Source organism: Phycodurus eques, chromosome 6 (genome assembly GCF_024500275.1).
Source record: "Phycodurus eques isolate BA_2022a chromosome 6, UOR_Pequ_1.1, whole genome shotgun sequence".
Lineage (NCBI taxonomy): Eukaryota > Metazoa > Chordata > Actinopteri > Syngnathiformes > Syngnathidae > Phycodurus > Phycodurus eques.
Window position 1 is genome coordinate 5,820,261 of NC_084530.1, and position 15,770 is coordinate 5,836,030.

The following is a 15,770-nucleotide window of genomic DNA, read 5'->3' on the forward strand; positions in this document are numbered from 1 at the left end:
TCCACTAGAAAGACTAAATGTAAACCTGGCTGCAAAAGAGAAAAAGCACCAAACGTATTTTACACATAGATCAAGCAAAAGCATCAGCATCAGCGCCTTAACAGAGGATCTGGAACTGTACCGCCAGTGCCTTTTGAACAGAACCCAGCGAAGCGTGAGCTTTTGACACGGCATCCTGCAATCAGATAATTCAATGCGTGCTGGAGTCAGTGCTAGCGAAGATGCGCCGCATGTCGGATGTGCACCCCTGGGCGATCCTCAATGGGGGGGGGGGGGGTGGTTGGGAGGGTGCCGGCCCACACGGGACGCCGCCCTGGATGGCTGCCTATATCGGAAACCACTCCTGGTTGTTGGCCATTTGCAGCTAATAAGGCCTTGTGTAAACACCTCCTGAATTGTTATGTAGGCTACCCTGCTTTACTCATCCACAAAAACAAAACAAATTTAAAAAAAAGAACGGATGTGATATTTGGGTTATCAGTGCATCTGATCGCTTTAGATACAAGAGAGTCCAGCCATCCATTGGGCATTACTTTGAAAACTGAGTGCCAAATGCAGTGATGGGCACAGAATAAAGAAGGGGACTATGCAGGACACCCTTGAGTGCAGAAGCAAATGCCTTTTTTTTTTTCAGTATAACATACACAACTGCATCCAAACCCCATTGATAGTGCCCACTAAATTATACCCTATCCCTACAATTCGAGACAACTTTATCATTTTAATTGAATAAAGCACTGCACGGATTACTACGAGAAAGAAATTAGAAGACAATAAAAAGCTCAACTGTAACCATGTGCCTTTTGTTTCTCCATGCTCAAGATGAACCACCACAGCAACACAAGCGTGAGACACTCTGGTGGGAGAGAATACCAATGACTGCTTTCATTCATTCATTACTTGTTTTCTCTCATGTGCGAGCTAATTGGCAGTACTAGATAAAGTGTTGCCTTTGTACAAATCTATCTGATTCCTTTCTTCCATCCATCCATCCATTTTCTGAGCCGCTTCTCCTCACTAGGGTCGCGGGCGTGCTGGAGCCTATCCCAGCTGTCATCGGGCAGGAGGCGGGGTACACCCTGAACTGGTTGCCAGCCAATCGCAGGGCACATACAAACAAACAACCATTAGCCACTCACATTCACACCTACGGGCAATTTAGAGTTGTCAATTAAGCGGCCATGCATTGATTGATTGATGGATTGAACCCCGGTCCTCAGAACCTTGAGGCAGAGGCTCCAACCAGTCGCCCAACCGTGCCGCTGATTCCTTTCTTTTATAAGCTAATTGTAGCGTTTGAGTTTTCATACATAAAAGTTAAAGTAAGTCCATCACTTGTCGTAAATCTTCCTGGGTTTGTATTTGTGTGTTGGCACATATGACTGTGGTTCTGCATTTGTGGCCAAAAAAGGCATGTCGTGAGTACAACTTGACTCTGTGGACAATTACATTTACAGTTAATTGCTTTCCCCCTATGGCTGTCTGGCCTAAAATGATTCGTTTTCTCCCCAAATTTGGGGTTAGTGAGTTGTTCTTTGTCGAATGATTATCTTTGAGCTGGAAATAACATAAGGATATAGCAAAAGACTATAAGACATTGTGTTTGAAAAGTTTGCTGGAATCTGTCCCGGCAGACTCTGTTTGGAAGGTGGACTACACCCTTGGCAGGTCACAAGTCAATCATAGGCCACAAACAGTCGTTCACACTCACATTCACACCATCACTGAGTGGGAACTTACGGTAACCCACGCTGGCTCTCTAAAATCGGTAAACCCCTATCCAATTATACAGGCATATCCATTGCTCTAAATATAGAGAGTAGAATGTTTTGGTAGAATATGTTACTGTTTACTGCAAAAATGTTCACGTCACCTTCTGACAGAATTATGCCACCTTCTTGTGTTATGTTTATGCAGTGCTTGATTACGTGTGGGGACTTTAGAGTGCAAACCGACACTGTCAGGTAAGTACCTATTTTTTCCACAAATCAATACGATTGGTCACTCCCCACGTCGGTGGCGATGCAATGTTAAAGGGCGAACAAACATGCCGTGTTTTTTTTTTTTTTTGTCCACTGGCAGAAATGAGTGGACAGTCCAGGGAGTTAAACTAATCACTGCTATGTCACTGTGAGGGGCCCGCCATCAAGCAACTAGATCCCAGAACCTCACAGGAGCAAGAGGCCCCCACCTGCCAAAGTTATCCTTTCAACAGATAGGAAGAATCATTTCGACTCAAAATTTGAACCGACAGTATATGGTAGCATTTTATGGGGCCATAGATATGCGGTAACTTAAGTTTAATGATATGAGTTTCCTCCGCAGGGTGTCCGGGCTCTCCCTTAGAGATAGGTTGAGAATGCTCTGTCATCCGGGAGGATCTCAGAGTAGAGCCGTTGCTCCTTCAGATCGAGAGAAGCCAGATGAGGTGGCTGGGGCATCTGATTCGGATGCCTCCCTGGTGAGGTGTTCCGGGCACGTCCCACCGGGAGGAGACCCCGGGGACGACCCAGGACACGCTGGAGAGACTACGTCCTTCGGCTGGCCTGGGAACGCCTCGGGATCCCCCCGGAAGAGATGGATGAAGTGGCTGGGGAGAGGGAAGTCTGGGCGTCCCTGCTAAAGCTACTGCTCCCGCGACCCGACCTCGGATAAGCGGTAGCAGATGGATGGATGGAAGTTCAAGTTCAAAGGGACACCAAAGCACCTCACTATAAGGCTGCAGAACCTTCTAATTTCTTCCAGTAAATCAACAAATAAAAGGTAATATGTGATCATCTGAAAAAGTTATACATAAATATAAAAACAAAATACTACAGCATAAATACTGATTGTTGTTTGAAAAAGGGAAAGAAAGAAATACATTCTTGCACGGTACCACATTAGTTTTCTGTGGTTAAACTGTTCCCTCTCCGAGTATGTCAACGTATTTGATAAAGGCAACACGCAACATCTGTGTCACTTGATGCGTGGCGATGTGCTTCTAATACTTTCCGCGTTCATTTGGGGTGCTTGAAGACGGAATGCTCAAGAAGGAAGGTCTCCGTATGGGAGGTCTGCGTCCCGGCACTAATAAGACATTTCAGTTCAGCACTGTGTGCCCTTGCTATTGTGTAAACACCACACCACGGGTTCCTGTCATTGACCCATGAAGTCACTTACACCGTATAAATCTCCCTTTCACACAAGTCTGTGTTTCCCTCATAATAGCAATTACAGTGAAATGAATGTGAGTGAGAGACTGCAGAGCCGGACAGGAATGCGGGTGAATGGGTACCAGTGAGTACCAGTGTTTTCACAGCACCTTGGGCACATATTTTCTTGATTTTTACCCTGCATCTCCCATTGACATGCCACAGAGCAGGTTGGTCCCAGGGGCGAGGTTGTTCCGGCCTGTGTCAGGTGTCCACTGGGGAGCTGTAAGCTGCATAGCACACAGGCGTCAGCTGCCTCATTTACTACCACTAATTTACCGGTTGGCTTGGGGCACAGGAGGTTCCCTATGTTTGCTTTGCACATGTGTGAGTATATAACGACCGAGAACTATGTACTGATACACCGATGTTGGGTCCGCGTCCATGGAGTATGAGCATTTGTGGGTTACATTTTTTTGTTTTGTTGTTTTTCTGAGGTTTAATTTGGTGTAATTACATAGTGGGCCAGATATAATTCTGACTGATAGGCCCCCGCACACCTGGTGTAATGTGTTTGATCCCAATGTAAATGTTTGACAATAATATTTGCGTTGAAGTCCTGTGTCGCTGTCTCAACTACACAACCACACGTAAATCAAGTCATCGTGTTGCTCTTGCATAACAGACCTGATTAATCCACCGTGACTCAAGCCCTCCACATAGTGTCGCCCTCTCGAGCCCCCCTCTTGCTTGCTGTGCAGCTGCAGTGTCTGTGTATGTGTGACCACCCATGGTCTGTGCTGGCCAAGGATTAGGGGGAGCTCAAGCTATCCATCCATCCATTTTCTGTAGCGCTTATCCTCACTGGGGTCGCGGGCGTGCTGGAGCCTATCCCAGCAGGCGGGGTACACCTTGAACTGGTCGCCAGCCAATCGCAGGGCACATATAAACATACGATCACTCACACTCACATTCACACCTTCGGGTAATTTCGAGTCTTCAATTAACCTACCATGTATGTTTTTGGGATGTGGGAGGAAAACCGGAGTACCCGGCGAAAACTCACGCAGGCACGGGGGAGAACATGCAAACTCCACACAGGCGAGGCTGGGATTTGAACCCTGGTCCTCAGAACTGTGAGGCTGATGTGCTAACCAGTCGTCCACCGTGCCGTCAGCTCAAGCGAACCCAAACTCTTTTTTTTCCCCCCTCCACTGCTTAACACAAACGGCCAAATTGGCGTGGATGGCTCAGGTAAGAAGTTGGCTCCAGTACTAGAAATAAGGTAAACGTGTGTACGTGCGATTGAGGGAAATTGTTTTTGTGTTGTGTGTATTTCGGTGGGAGCACATGAGCAAACCTCGACAGACTCCTTTGAGATGTTTCCTGGAGCGCATTGCTTTTTTTTTTTTGTGATTGGCATGATGTGCTCTCTTTGCCCTGCTCTTATAGAGGAATTTATTCTCCATGCTGTGCCGAGGCCCACGTGCAGATGTGCGGGGAGACGTGGGAAACAATTTAATGTTACACTTCTCCTCCATAAAAAAATCTTGCCCTCACCCACTATCCTCACCTACTACTTTCTCCCTCCATGTTCTGTTGACACATTTTGATAGCTTCCATATGTCGTAGTTGGAGTGTGTCAACAGGAAGTGAGGCAATAACTTCGTACTGATTGGAATGACCACTCCTGGCTGAAATGTGAGTGTCCAGGTGTTGGTTCAAGCTGATAATTATTTGACATACAAAACAGTGGTGGCTCACCTGGCTTGTGGCAAACATGGATGCAAAAAACAATGGACTTTAAGGACTAAGGAAATTGGCTGGCTGGCTTCTTGAGAACCACCGTGACCTTGAGCAATGCGCCGAACCCCCATCTGATCGCCTGCTACTCCTGTGTGCTTCCCACTCCCCCCGACTCTTTCCTTATCACGTGTGTTGGGGGGAATGATACGATTTAGTATATGCATGCAGAAAGAAACTCAAGAAAGTAAAGGAAATTTCCCCTTGCGGGACAAATAAATGAAAAATAAATTTGTTGTTGTTGTTGCTGTTCAAAGGCTTATGGGTGCTTTCAAAAGTACTGTGTTTGTACCCTTGACACTTGATTTTGTCCAGAGTCATGACATACTGCACGTACGCAACTTTGTTTGCAAGAGTAATAGCAAGCAACGGGCTTTTGTTTCAGGCAGTGTCGGGACCCTGGGGGTCAATGCTATCAACCACCCTTGGAATTCATCTCCAGAGGAGACAATGGCCGTCTTCGGATTCTCGTTTTTGCTTTGGACCTTTCTTTTCCTTTCCTATCTGAGCGAGATGAACCGGAAGTACTTGGAGGATAGGTCCTTAGAATTCTACATAATGCTTAGAAAAAAAGCCTCCATGCCACTTTTAAGCCATCTTTAGCATATGTTATTCCTGAGCAACCTTTATGATAGGAAAGGAAACGTACTACCCATAATCCTTTAGTACACCAGCAACATTTAAAGCAATAGACCACCCACGAGGTTTACAGACACCATGAAGATGCTTGAGTGTCACTTTAGAGACTTCAAAAAAATAATTACATAAAACTTTTATCTTAATAAAATAGGACATAATAGTATATATAAACAAGCATTCATCAAGAATACAGTCCTAGTGAACCATAGCAATGTGAAGATAAAATGTGCCTCAATAATTGTAAGACTAATATTATATCCATACAAAAAAAAAAAAAAAACAGCTGTAAACACAAAATATTATAAAATACAGAAACATCTGCGAGGGATAAAACTTCCAGTGAGAGATAAAAAGGACAGAAAAAAACAAGCTAGATAACTTTTTTCATTACTATTTATTCAGAAAACAGAACATACAAACACAATCGCCAGGGGTGACATACAATCAGTGCAGAAAGGCAGATGATCGTATTACAAAAATACATTATAAAGACCACATAGTATAGATCCAAAGTTTGAATGGCTTTCACAGTGTCTAATGGTCCTAATATATTGTTTGACTTCATTTTAGTATCCATCCATCCATTTTCCGTACCGCTTATCCTCACTAGGGTCACGGGCGTGCTGGAGCCTATCCCAGCTATCTTTGGGCGAGAGGCGGGGTAACACCCTGGACTGGTCGCCAGTCAATCGAAGGCATTTTAATGAGTGGACAGTCCAATATAAATGATGTGACTAACATTCCAAGCCTTGTTCTACCCCAGAGCTTCAGTCGTTGCGCCACATTCGGTGAAGCACTTTACCTCTTAATATGTTCCAGTGTCGCCTTCATTTGCTGTTGTGAAGAGTTGGAAATTGAACCTTAATTGACTCTCTAATTACCAACTCACTTCATTTGCGTAGCTCTTTTTAACTTTAGTGGTATGAACGGCGTTTACCATTTTAGTACTTTTAGACAATCTTTTTCCCAGGCACTTTTTTGGTTCGATATTGTGGATTGAGTTACACTAAAAATATGTTTTAAAGTTGGTTGTGCTCAAATAAATAATGTAAACTGTATTCAAGCCTTGTGTACTTCCTTGGTCACCCAGTGTTGGTCTCTCAGCCAATTAAAAATCAGAACCTATACGACACACAATAATTCCCGACAGTTACATTGACTTACATATATTCATACTGGATATCATTTTCACCTCACCCCCCCTCACCCCCCCTCACCCCCCCCCCACGTCACATAGAGATATTAAAACAAAACTACTCAAATCCAAGCCAAAGATACTTTCATAGAAGTTATTGGCTGAAATTAAAAAAACAAAAACAAAAAAAAAACAGGAAGATGAATCAAATGTATCGAATTAAAATATACAGAAGCTCCTTGTCACATGATAGCATCCTATTAAGAAACCAAACGCTTCACCTTTTCCCACTCACCAGGTGGAATTTGTGGTTGAGTGACCCGGGTTAATTGACATAATCCTTATAATCCCGACTGCACTAGCAATGCCAGATTGTAGATTAGCCACTTGCTTTATTGGGAGGAAACAGATGGTTAACAACACAGAGGGATTACGTTTGCCTACTTGGGGAGACGACCGTGGCACCACAGCAGCTCACTGACTTCGGAGGATAGAACATAGCTGGGTCCAAACTTTATTGCAAAAAATTTAATTGTTGTTGTAATTTAAGAATGAAGACAATTCATTGACTCAAGCAATACATTTAAACTATCTAGGTCATCAGATAATTGCTGGATAGCCTATACCGTCAACAAACAAATGTTCAAAATGTGCTTTATTTTCCCAAATCATAATAATCATAATAATCTGTGGCAACCCCTGACAAAAAAAAACAAAAAAAGATGAGTCACTTCTTCTAGTCTATACAGATTAAGTGGATTCAATTAAATTAGCTTGAAGGGAAAATAGAAACAAGCAACAATTGGGAACCCAAATGCAATGCAATGTTATCAACGAATGCCTTATAACTCTTCAAAGAACACACGGAGCAGCCCAAAGATGTGGTGTCGTCCCCGGGTGCTTCAGATGACGTCCAAGGTAATTGAGGTAATGTTCATGTACATTAATAAGGCTCGCAAGCAGGCAACATAACTCGCTATCTTAAGATAATGCTGGCACTAATGTTCGAATGTCCACATGCTGGCGTTCTGTCGATTGACACTCTAGCAGAGGTTGCTAACCGGCGGACCGCGGGTCCTGAGTCCGGCCCCAGAAGCAATCCCAAATGGACCCACACCGAAGCCAGAGCCTATCTTAGGTGACTCTGGGCGAGCGCTGCGGTACACCCCAAACTGGTCGCCAGCCAATCGCAGGGCACATACAAACAACTAACCACCCGCACTCACATTCACACCTACGAAGAAGTGGTGAAAACCAACGAAGAAGACCGTACACGAAGATGCGGCTGCATTTTCAATAAACATCAGAATAATTAAAAAATAAGCAGAGGGAGTATTTCAAACTCCTGCACAGCAAAAGTGTTCCAGGACAAAAGGGATACAGATCCACCATTCTGCATGGCAATGGCGCTGAACAGGACAGGTACAAATAAATAAATAATTAATAATAATTAAAAAAAATAAATAAAATAGCAGCAACACACAATGCTGCAGTCATGGAGTCAGGAGAGGGCGAACTTAAGCAACCTCAAGATGCACAGTGCCAAATCTCAAGGCCTTTTTACAAGGAAGGTCTTGTGGTGACATGTGCACAGAACCTCCGAAGCCTGGGAAGAACCATGTTTAGTCAATGTATAAATACACAGATGCCTCCCCACATGTGTAGGCAACTGTGGAGTGTCATCAGTGCCATAAATCTTGACCCAATCACTGATCTCATAATATATGGCAAAGTCATTATCGGTATTGGTCAGTGCATGTGGAAAAACGATGGAACACAGGCAAAAAAAATAATAATTAGGATTATGTGCGAGCAAATGTAAAATGCCATCTGAACAATGTGAAGCCAGAATGTGTGTGTGTGTGTGCGTGCGTGTGTGTCGGTGTGTGGTTAGAGCGCATTCAGTTTGTTTGTCACTTCTGGGATTGATTTCACTTCAATATCTGCAGGCTGCAGGTTGCGTTCCGGGTGCCTGCTTTTTAGAGTCATCCATAACATTTACTGTCAACATGTACATCACCCTATAACTATTCAATTTACTTTTCACGGTCTTTGTTAAGAAAATACGAACGTGGGCATCATATCACTGACTCACTGCGTGTCAACACTACCAATTTGTGGTTGTTAGTAACAAAGTAGAAGAGTGATGTCTTTACATCGCCTGACGCATGATTTATTGTAAAAACGGAAACGCTAAGTCAATACAACATACTTGAGAGTTGATTTAAGCACCGTTCCATAAAACATACACTGAGCGGCTAGTAAACACATTTTGATATGCTGAAAGGGGAAGCGCACATAGGACACATTTAAGTATGGACTATTTTGGCAGTGCGTTCTTGTTTGGAAAAAAACGAAAGTGCAGCCACTGCCCTCTTTATTAGAACTACTTACACAACTTGAAATGAGAACCAACACAGGAGCAAAATCCAAAATTCTGCCTCTAAAGATGATAATAATGCTCATTTTGATTGATGCTGTCGGGGGGCAATTGATCAACTTGAGAGTTATTATCTTTGTAAAAGCAAAATCTTCTTTGGTTATACCTGATAAAGAAGCCAGTAAGTTTTAATCAGCTATGACTTTGGAGTGTGTCTCCTTCCTGTTCCTGAAGTGCAGTGCATGATTTCCTTTTGTGAGTTGAGAAGTTCAATTTCCATATCCTGTATCACATACTAGTCTTTTTTTTGGTGGCTTTTTCTTACTTTTTTTTTTTGTTTTAGGTCTGTATTTGTCTCCTTACTGCAGCTCTGCCGGGCCGAGTGAGGAGTGACCTTGGGCACAGTGCCACCATACAACGTGGCTGCCGTGGCCAGAGTAACCACTGGAATTCAATCCCAAACTAAGCAGTGGTTGGATTCATACCTCCTTAAAGCAAAGTAAATGCTAACATTACCATCTCGGAGCTTTCCATAGGTTGTTGTCCGACAACAGGCATGAGGCATAGTGGGTACATATCTACTGAAGAGATAAAGCAAAGGTACCAAAGTTAAGTATTTCACAGGACCTTGAGAAGGTGTGGTTGGGATAGAGGATGTTTGGGGACTGAGAGGCAACCAAACCGGAACACAGAGGAAGGACAGAGCAAAGATCTGCTCGCGACCTTAGCACGCAAACCACAGCTCTTCTATTGTCCACTAACTACAGACGGATAAAGAGCCATGCACATACATAACCTACTGACAAGAAAGAAAGTACTCATCAGACTAAAATAAAAATATCTCCAGCAAATCCTCCGGCCAAAAGAAGTTTCCAGAACGGAAAGATTCAGATTTCACTGTGAAATTCCGACAACCTCATCAACAGAGAAGGCACAAGTCATATTTGGAGTAGCATTGTTTTATGCCACACACGGAGCGACTCGGCCGAACGTGACTTAAGTGGACCATTGTGAGAAAAAAATTACAGTTAGCGACTCTTCACCGCACACCAAGCAAATGAGCACCGCGCAATCATCGTTGTGCTGCAACCGAAAAACAATGACCCCGTAACGGGTTTTGAGGCTCCACAACCAATATACTGTGCTGTCTTATTTTTTATTGAACCACAAAAACGTAAAAACAATCGAACAAAAACATTTCAAAAGTGTTTCCCAATATGCAGAACAACACTATAATATTGTACTTTATGAATGTAAAAATAGATCTTAACATTACGTGCATCGTAATTCATTGTGCCAATGCGGCTCCTTATGCTGTGCATGCTTTGGCCACCTAGGGGGAGTACAATACAGACATACGAATTTGCACGCCGATGGTCACAACCCAGCACAGCAAGGTGCAGTAATCTTTTTTTTTGTGTGTGTGGAGGTTAAAGAAAATATATCTGTTAGTGTTGTCTGGCTACATGTGTTGCTCCACCGTTTGCGTTGAAATATCAGTTGCTTCAAGAGGTAAAACACCATGATGCTAATCGTTAGCCCAAATTAATCGGAATTCCTTGTGCAAAGCTAGGTGGTTGTTTTGAATGTACTGTGTAATTGTCTGTTTTGTTTAGTTTAACAGTGAAATTCAACTGGGAGTGGCAAAAGTGAATTGAGTTCACTACCCCCATACATCACTCATATCTCGGATTTTTGCTCGTCAAAGCAAAAACCCGTCCAAATGATGGCTTGTATCTTGAAAAACCTTGAAGTGGAATCACTTGTATCTCAACGAATCATTGTATACAGTATACTGTAGCAGCATGGAACGGCGGCGGCCGCAGCATGGTTCGGTCCCGCTTATGCCTAGATCAGAGTACAGGATTTTAGCTCCGATTTTGGCCAAATTTGCTGTCGTGGGCGATTTTACAGATCGGGAACAACAAAACATCTTTTAGTGTGACATAATCCATGAACAACGAGTTCGCCCTACAATAGGCTTACGACGCCAGAGTGAAAAATCTAGCATATTTGATTTTTTTGGGATATCTTCTGTGTAGTGTGACATCCCAACAAAAACTTTACGGCAGCGCACCTTGACGTCGACCAATAGGATTGCCTATTGTGACCGGCGGATCACCTCCCTTCCTCATTATCAACACACTTAGTCGCCGTTGTCAGCATTAATTCACGCGTACAAACCAATGTTTACCGAAGCTTTAGAGCATGATTTGACAAAACCCCAGCATGTTTGCGTACAAATCTTAGTGCTAGCACTAGCTTGCTAGGCTACATAATGTTTTGTTGCTTGCTTGCGAGTCGTAAAAGTATGTGAACATACACCAAGCCCTCCTTAAATGGACAGCCCCAAACGTCCCAAGCACACGTTTTTCCTCTTTTTGTCATTTTTGTCGTCTGATCCAGCTATTTCACTTAAAACCTTTTTGGTGAACTCTCATCTACTCCATCTGCACCGTTGCAACCAGGTTCACACGCGCAGCAAAACTAGTGGCCGACGGTCAGGCACTCATGAAAACTAGTCAACAAGTCTCGGGCACTGCACAACAGTTCAGTTGGTTTCGGCCGCGTCACTCGGTGTGTGGCGGGCCTCGGAGACAGAATACAGATCCGTGCGAGGGGTCAAAAGTTTCCCCATTGTGGAATGTTTCGATGAGGCCTGGTAGAATCTGTCACCATATCAGTGAGAGCCTTTTTTAAACAGACCTTTGCTGAATGTGACAGCCAGTCTGTGCCTGGTTTAGTGGCACATATCTGTAAGGGATGCCGCATATGTCTTTGCTGGTGAGAAAGCTCAGCACTCAAGGTGACTGATATGTTGTTTCCGAATGTAACGTTCAGAGGAAGGTAGTCAGGGGTCAGCAGCCCCCACCCGCCTGTGTGGCTTGGCATATCCTTTCCAGCCACTGACCTCTAAAAATAGAGACAAAACAAATGGCTCTTACACAGCACGTAACTTCAATTTGTCAATGCCGATTACATGCATGAAGCCATGTAACGACTGCTGATATTTCAAGTTAATAGCTTGACAATGTAGTAGCGAGACAGCGTGTGGCAAAGCTACGGGCAGCAAGGTGTGACGTGGTTAGCATGTCGGCCTTCGGTTTAACACACACCTGTTGCGACACAATAATTCGAGCCAAACAACACTGTGAGACGCCTGCTGCACAAAGTAAATAAAAGAAATTTACCGACAAAAACAATAAGGTCAAAGCACAGCAAAACACCTGCTGTGTCAACATCCGTTTGAGATTAGGCACAAATTCGATGCAAGAATAACAGCCACCTGCTTCAGGCTAAATATAGGCACCGGTTATAATGGCAAAGAGCTGATATTCTCTTCTTCCCTTCGACCCACAGCAGCAACTAAGTGAAATAGAGGGAACGGTCACTCATCAAAAAACAACCACGGTCACATACTACCAACTCCACACTTATCATGATTACATAAAAGACCCAAGTGTTACAGACTGTGTCAGTGGGTGTGAGGGGGACATTATAGCACAAACACACTTATCCCTGCACGGGATGGAAGGAATGCTAACGCAAATTCAGCCAGGCTCCAAGGACCGAACCATAAATCATCACACACATAGCCTACATGTTTTTCCCAGTACAAGCTCAAAATCTCTGCATAAGGCTTTGGGGGGAAAAAATGGCTCAGATGGCAACATGAACTGAAGTTCAACTGAAAATGTATGAATACAGTACATTCTTGCATGTCATGCTGAAAGAGAAATAATTTTGGAATGGCGTAATGAGGAAGATGATTTATTTCCTGATTATTATTACTTTTTTTAATGGAGAGATGCTCTACCATTTTATGTTTAATTTTGTTTTTAGTCTGTGCTTTTATTATTTGGACGCCAGCCAATCGCAGGGCACATATAAACAAACAACCATTCGCACCCACGTGCACACCTGAGGGCAATTTAGAGTCTTCAATTAACCTACCGCACATGTTTTTGGGATGGGAGAGGCATGGGGAGGACATGCAAACTCCACACAGGCGGGGCCGGGATTTGAACCCCGGTACTTGGAAAAGTGAGGCGGACGTGCTAACCAGTCGCCCGCCGTGCCGCCTGGATGCATCCAGTCACTGGATAAGTGGATCAAATGGGAACATGAACAACGAATCGAAATAAAAACTAGTTAATCAGTTAAGCATTCGAAAAACAAAATTGACAATACAAAGTTGCTAGATCTCACTAACTACTCATACAGATCATGGTGTTGATGGGTCAAAACATTTCACTGTTTGTGAAAATCAAAAGTTACATTTGACAAGATCCTTGACAGTCCTCAGATCTTGGTATTATAACTTTATTCCTGTAAGATTAGGACTTTTCTTTTTTTTAAATCATAATATTGTGACTGTGTTGTTCAGTCCCTGTACGACCGGTGTCAGGGTTTGGTCCGCATTGATGATTAATTTCCAGTGAGGATTGGACTGGCTGCCCTTTGTCACCGATTCTGTTCATAAGCTTTATGGACAGAATTTCTAGCAGCAGAATTTCATTGCATTTTTTGTTGTTGATTTTTTTGCAGATGATGTGGTTCCGTCGGCTTCATCAAGCCTTTATCTGTCACTGGAGCGGTTCGCAGCAGAGTGTGAAGCAGTTGCGGTGAAAATCAGCACCTCCAACTCTGAGGGCATGGTCCTCAGTCAGAGAGGGCGGAAGGCCCTCTCCGGGTCGGGAATGAGATCCTGCCCTGAGTGGAGGAGTTCAAGTATCTTGGGGTCTTGGTCATGAGTGCGGGAAGAATGGAACGGGAGATCGACAGACGGAATAGTGTTAGCGTCTGCAGTGACTCTGCGTCACTCTGTGGTGGTGAAGAAGGACCCGACCTCGGATAAGCGGAAGAAAATGGACGGATGAAAAATGTGTTTTCACGTAATTTAAAAGATATTATCTTCGTATTATTCTTTTATGATTGAGTTTTTGTCTTTTGTTTTTAATATGTCAAAATATCACGTGAAAGAGTAATCAATCTGGTATAGTTAATGCTCTCATTGACCTTGAGTCTTAATCACATCTGCCCTTTGCTTACATAACTGTTAAGGATATGTATTGTTTGTCTCAAATGATTAAGTGAGCTATAGGTGTGAAAGGATTCAACTGCCCCCTGCAACTAATTAACAAGTAAAAATCCTTTTTTTTTGTCATCTCTGTGGCCTCTATCAGTCACTCCACAGGGTCTCCACTGTAAAAAAAATAAAAATAAATAAAAAGTCTCCTATTAGCAGCCGTGAAAGCAATGTTTACCCAAGCTTATAATCTTATTTAAGAATGGAGGTTGTGAAAAGTGCTGACCACATACATAACAGATCATTGCGTACGTTGCGTTGCCTGGCCCGTCGAAACTAATCCAAAGCCTTTTGAAAACCTGTGACGTGCTATGTGAACACAGAATCACAACAGAGGATGCTGGAATTGTTTTTGTTCAAGGGATAACCCACATTAGAGCACACAGGAACAGCAACAGCCAATATTTATATATTTTCATTTCAAACACTTTCCAAACGATTGCACTTCGTGTTCCCTTTGCTCAGCAGACAAAGCAAGACTGACAAAGTCGTTACGTGAGCAAGCAAAAGGTGCGTCTCACATGAAGCGCATCCCCCATAACTCCCCTTTCCTGGTTTTTCAACTCTCAGACACCCCCTGAGCCCTTCTGTTGAGGCGAATGGATCTAGATATCAGGAAACAGCTAATTATAGAATTTTAACGTCTGCTTAGGCGAATCTTTAAGTGCTGGTACAATCCTACAATTGTGTGTGTATGAGCACCCAATGTCTGTTCGCTCTTTTTAGTTAAAACCATTCCACAAAGAATTGGTTTCCCCTGAGCACGACTCAAAGTGTTGTGCAGGGCAATACAAGAGAAAAACACGAAATGATAAAAACATCCTGCAATGTGAAATCAATACTTTTTTCAGACATTCAATTGTATTCCGCATTGGATTTCTGTTGGCACAATAGTCAAAACATTTGTCACAATGGGGTTTGTATTTCATTCTGTACAAGCCTATTCAAGACTGACTTACCCCACTCTTAGGTTTTGCTCCAAGGGCTGTTGGGCTCCTTGTAATTGGGGCATCAGAGCCACGCAAATGCTGCATGTATGATGCTGTGGGTACAGATCCCAAATCAAAGTCCTGCATCAATAAAATACAAAATGTCAGTGTTTTCCCTAACATTGATTATAATGTTATTGTTCACACATTATAGTCATTAGCAGATGACTAACATAGGTACCAGTTGTTCTGGCTATGCCTCATATCAACCATGAGGGCAGTGGTTCTTAAACTTTTAAGACTATGTTCTATTTTGAAAAAAAATACTTAGCTCTGCAAGTACCACTATCATGATAACAGTAGCGTAGTAGGCCCAAGGGTTCATCAACCCTGAGACAGAGGTTTTATTCCTGTTCCTAAAAAGTATATTTCATATTATTGTAAGCCAGTGTCAATTATGCACAGCTTTAAAAATAACACTGCCTTTAATTATATGAATATAAACAATATACTTAAATAATGATTTACTTAAAATCTATTGCACCCAAATACATGTCGACTAAAAACAAAGCGTCCTTAAAAGATTCAATGCAAATGTATTGCACCTAGATGTTAAATACTGGGTAACTGAACTCTACATAACCCATGTACTATGCTGTAT

General features: G+C 43.0%; 1 protein-coding gene across 1 annotated transcript in view; it reads right to left on the minus strand.

Annotated features, from left to right (window-relative positions):
* dlc1 (DLC1 Rho GTPase activating protein) overlaps nucleotides 1-15,770 on the minus strand; it is a 96,655-nt gene that overhangs the window by 71,765 nt on the left and 9,120 nt on the right. The window contains exon 4 of the mRNA XM_061680572.1: nucleotides 15,140-15,250. Coding sequence (XP_061536556.1) covers nucleotides 15,140-15,250 — 111 coding nt within the window. The remainder of the gene's footprint in view (nucleotides 1-15,139; nucleotides 15,251-15,770) is intronic.